At 38.2% G+C, this 4,422-nt stretch overlaps 3 protein-coding genes across 3 annotated transcripts in view; 1 reads left to right on the top strand and 2 right to left on the bottom strand.

Moving 5' to 3' along the window:
- On the top strand, positions 1-1,366 carry LOC113208712 (ATP synthase subunit s, mitochondrial). Its single transcript, XM_052271203.1, has 6 exons — positions 1-113; positions 242-339; positions 451-554; positions 637-851; positions 934-1,096; positions 1,187-1,366. Exons 2-6 carry the CDS (start codon positions 271-273, stop codon positions 1,317-1,319), a joined length of 684 nt encoding a protein of 227 aa, XP_052127163.1. The 5' UTR covers positions 1-113; positions 242-270; the 3' UTR covers positions 1,320-1,366.
- LOC127748617 (monocarboxylate transporter 2-like) overlaps positions 1-4,422 on the bottom strand; it is a 31,330-nt gene that overhangs the window by 1,702 nt on the left and 25,206 nt on the right. The gene's annotated exons all lie outside the window — the stretch shown is intronic.
- LOC113208708 (dolichyl-diphosphooligosaccharide--protein glycosyltransferase subunit 2) overlaps positions 1,355-4,422 on the bottom strand; it is a gene marked incomplete at its 5' end in the record, with an annotated part of 3,750 nt that continues 682 nt past the window's right edge. Inside the window, 10 exon segments of the mRNA XM_052271201.1 lie at positions 1,355-1,782; positions 1,933-2,008; positions 2,374-2,469; positions 2,609-2,806; positions 2,907-3,111; positions 3,192-3,401; positions 3,480-3,676; positions 3,778-3,950; positions 4,028-4,167; positions 4,241-4,395. Of these exon segments, the coding sequence (XP_052127161.1) occupies positions 1,643-1,782; positions 1,933-2,008; positions 2,374-2,469; positions 2,609-2,806; positions 2,907-3,111; positions 3,192-3,401; positions 3,480-3,676; positions 3,778-3,950; positions 4,028-4,167; positions 4,241-4,395 (1,590 nt within the window).

A 4,422-nucleotide genomic window follows, 5' to 3' on the forward strand; every position in this document is an offset into this window, starting at 1 on the left:
ACTGTCGTTCGCATCGTTGTGCTGTACGTTGTTCAAGGTGACGTCCAAAATCAAAGGACCCATCGTATTGTTGATGAGTACCGGCGTTACCGTTACCAGCTAAAAATCTTCCGGTTTGTATCACAGTTTTGAAACACGGGCTGACATTCTGAGAAGCTTTTGATGAGTTCTTTTACGTATACTTGAAACAACTGCAATGTAAAAATAATAAATATTATTAATGTAGTTTTTCCGTTTTCAGATTGGGTACTTCCCTAAGCAAGTTACAATATGCTCTCACTTGTCCGTCACGTTAGCTCAACATCTGCGTTTTCCATGCATAATTTGCAGAAAATTTTGGTGAATAGTTTTTCAATATGAAGTATGATGCAATGCTTGCTTATACTTGTACCATTTTCAAACACTCATCAATTGACGACTATCCAGGACTGACTATTTGTCTCATTTCAGCAAAGTGGTGTGGCCAAGGGAGCTGGCACTGGACTGCTTCCGGGCACAACTTCACAGAATCAGCCGCGCTATTTTTGGCAATGGGTGTGTACGGTGTTCAACAAGTAAGTTATCACTTTTTGTTTCACTACAATAGTTTGTTTGCAATGTTCCATTGTTTAAAAATGAGTGCCTGTAAAAATGCAGGGTGTCCAGAGAAAGAATAGAAGAAGTTGGCCCTGATAGGGCTTGTGCTGAATGGCTTCTAAGAAATGGTGCAATGGTGCAATGGGTAGGAAAATCAGATTTTGTCACTGATTATAATGCACTTCCCTTAAGAGGAGCAGAGAAAGGAAGATACCTTATTAAGGCTGTTGATGCCACAGATTCTAGTATTATGGCTATAGGATTTCCTCATTTCAGTAAGTCAAATATACCTATTTACATTTGACGTAAAACCAAGTATCACATAATTTTTTCAATTCTCAAAATTTTTCCCCACAGAAGGTTGTCACCACATTGACAAGATAATTATGAAAAATTGCAAGTACATTGATGATGAAGCATTACACATGCTGTCTGTACTGGAGGCCTCCCTCAAAACATTGGAAATCTCATCATGTTTTAATCTCACAAGTGAAGGAGTATCATCACTTACAGCTTTGAGGTATGTATGAACTATGTCAGTCATCAGTCCTTAGTCAGGTTCGTCTTAAAGTTGGTATCCTGCACAGAAAGCTTTTTTTATCTTCCCCAGAAACCTAAAGAGGCTTAAACTTGAAGCTTTACCAGAAGTTAAGAACAAAATAGAAGTTACGGGAATATTGAAGAGCGCTCTCCCAAACTGTAACATCACATTTGATGAGAGTCAGGAAGTTAAAAACCTTTAAGAAACTGTATAAAATGTAAGTAAGGAAAGTAAATGTATGGAAAATTGGTTTTATTTATCAATTGAGCACACTCCTTACGCAGACAACGGCAGGTGTGAGAGGTCACATCAAATCCTGACAATTCATGAATTAATTTTCAAAAATTTCATTTTCAAATTTGTTCACACATATTTAGATATTTATGTACAGAAATCTAACATCTGTACTACAGTATAAAAATTGTTAAAAATAAACAGGTTTCAAGTGCATTCAAAGTAACGGAATGTGGTGACACAAATACAAAGCTTGATTCTGTAGGCTACAATTTAGAAATATTTTAATGACTAAGCTTTAGGTCTTGCAGCTATTTGTGATAACATCTTATTACCACTGAGGAACGTGATAGCACCCAGGCCTAGCAGATACTTAACAGTTGTGAACATATTAAGTTCTAGCCAGAATACAACAAACAGTCCAAATATACCTGAAAGTAGAAAAAAAGGACCAGATTGAAATTCAGTCTTTTCACATCATCAGTCACTATAATAAGGGCCTGGTTGGGCATTTAGATTTTCAAAGAGTAATGAGATGCACCGGTATAAGTCAAGACTCTAGTGAAATTGATTAAACTTACTTGTGAGACCAAGGTGGAAGCCAACAGCACTCAATGACACAGGGAAATTGGAGATGTTGATACCAAGTTTAGCCCACTGGAAAAAAGGATAGATTAGATTAGAGTCTCCAAGCCACTTCTAGGTTGCCACAAAAACAGGAGAGTAAAATACCCTGCCTTTCCCTATATATTTTCTGAATGCATAGCAATTATGAAATTTTGAAGTTGTTCAAAACAAAAATTTAAACTTAAACCATTTGAAACATGCAAGAGTTATCAGAAAGAAATTTTATGGCAGTAATGCTGCTAAGTGCATAGTAATGAAAAAGTAAAAATTTTCCTGTGACTGAGTGTACATTGCCCTGACATATGTGGCAACCGTGGCAACTCTGCCTTTTCAGTCAGTAATTAATCTTAGATTCAACCTTACAAAACTAGTAAAACTACACAGAGACAACTCACCAAAGAAAGGAGGATCAAAAGAGGCAAGCACACCAGGGCTGTAAACAGGTTTGATACAACAGCAGCAGGCCTCTTCTCAGGCTCACGGAACATGTGCTAAAATTGAAAAACAAATCCAAAAATACTGAGATACTATAGAACCATATGTACATACCAGGAAAACCTAACTTTTAAGTGAAACTTCTAGATCATAGATACTTAGTACTTAGGAAAGAAGATGAAAGGGATAATGCACCTTGATTTCCGGCTTGGGCTTGTATAAGTAAGCATGATTCGATGCAGAGGTGTCCTTGCTTTCTGATGAGGGTGGAGAAAGTTTCAAGTCCGCCACATGCCACATCAGAGGGTTGACAATGATGGCATCTCCAACAATGAGATCAACATGGAACTCCCCTGATAAAAAGCCGAAGTCTGGGTCCTTGGCACCAACATCCTAGAGAAGACAGAAGAAGAGATAAAATACAGTGCAATGTGTGTAAATAGATACAAAACAATACAAGCATGATTCTACAATGCTAGAAAAGCAGACCTACCATGTCAAACTTGTAAACCTTAGAAGCATCCCTTTCAGCATTGAAAATAATTTCTTGTTTGCTCTTCTCATTCCACAATCTTAAAAATGCTTGGTGAACAACAAGAGGCTTAGTTGTGCCTGCAGCAACCAATTGGAAGCGAACTACTACTTTCTGCTGAGAGTCAGCTTCCAGGACAGATGGAAGCTTGGATGGATAAGTAACCCTAAACAAAGAAAAGGGCAACATAAAATATAGCGCCATGAAGAAAAATAAGCATAAGATAAGCACTTGAAAATTACATACTTGTGCATTTTAGGTTGAGTTGTCTGATCAGCATCAGCTGTGCCAATTTCAAAGGATGTGATTGTCACAGCACACATGGCCTTGATAGTTACAGTTGTCACAATGTTAGACGGAATACGAGAGTCAGCCTGGTTAAGGGTGGCACTTACAGTGAGGCTGTATTGCCCAGGTGCTGGCTTCTCCTCAAAAACATTGAGGGCAAATACAGTTCTGTAAGTTATGTTTCATGAGAGGAAAGACACAAGAGAGCAACATTTCATGAGGTCTAAATTTGAATCATCTACTTACTTGTCCTGAGTAGTTTCGAATTTTTTCTTGGACAGAATTACCACATCCTCACTACCCTTGGCAGATTCAGCAATGACTGCAACGGCTGAAGAGCTAATTGGCTTGCCCAGAACGTCACTAACTTTCAGCAACACTTTTGGGTTGGATGAGGATACAGCACTTGTACCTTCTAGGCTAATTGCAACAGGAAGTAAAAACTAGGGGAAAGAAACACTTGGTTGTAAGTCTCCATTTAAATAGAATGTACTGGAAATTTTTGAAAAATTAAGAATTATGGATTAACAATTATTTATCTTACCTTGTTGGAACTGAGAATAGTGAGAACATCCAAAAGGCTGTAAATGCCTTTAGCTGTCTGTACAGACCGACGACTCAAGAAGTAATTGGCAAACTTAGTAGTTTGCTCATGGTTAATTGGCGGAGCCTTATTTTGGGCTGCTGCCAAGTTGAAAGTCCCACTGACAACAAGAGCTGTAGGGTAAAAGGGATTTAGAGATTAACAAGTAGTGAAATATTTTATTTGACGACATCAACTGAGAGACGCTTACCAGTTATACTTAATCCACCTTCAAATTGAAGGAATCGTCCATCAACTTCATCTGCTTGAGCAATGGCATCTTGAATACGATCAAAGATAGCACGACCCTCAGCACCAATGGCAGCGGCAACATGAAACGCATATCCCAAACTGCAATACACAGGTAAAATTTTAAGAACAGGATATTTTAACAGCAACACTAACTAAAATATTCAGAACCTACCTCAAGGCATTGTCATCCTTTTTCAGAGCACCCTGGATATTCTTGACTACTTTAGGTACATCTGATGGACGTTGTCCAAGAGCTTTTAACCCAAGAACAGCAAAATACAAGTCTGACAATGGGGAAGCGTCACTTGATGCAACTTCATTCAGTTTCTGAAAGTAAGAATTAACTTTGTTCAG

Source organism: Frankliniella occidentalis, unplaced genomic scaffold (assembly GCF_000697945.3).
Source record: "Frankliniella occidentalis isolate FOCC.00 unplaced genomic scaffold, Focc_3.1 Scaffold153, whole genome shotgun sequence".
In the NCBI taxonomy this organism is placed as follows: Eukaryota; Metazoa; Arthropoda; class Insecta; order Thysanoptera; family Thripidae; genus Frankliniella; species Frankliniella occidentalis.

Coding starts and splice junctions, on each gene's coding strand:
- LOC113208712 (XM_052271203.1), top strand. CDS start 271: ATGCTCTCACTTGTCCGTCACGTTAGCTCAACATCTGCGTTTTCCATG. Junction 852..933: donor TATAGGATTTCCTCATTTCA/GTAAGTCAAATA, acceptor TTTTCCCCACAG/AAGGTTGTCACCACATTGAC. Junction 1,097..1,186: donor TCATCACTTACAGCTTTGAG/GTATGTATGAAC, acceptor TATCTTCCCCAG/AAACCTAAAGAGGCTTAAAC.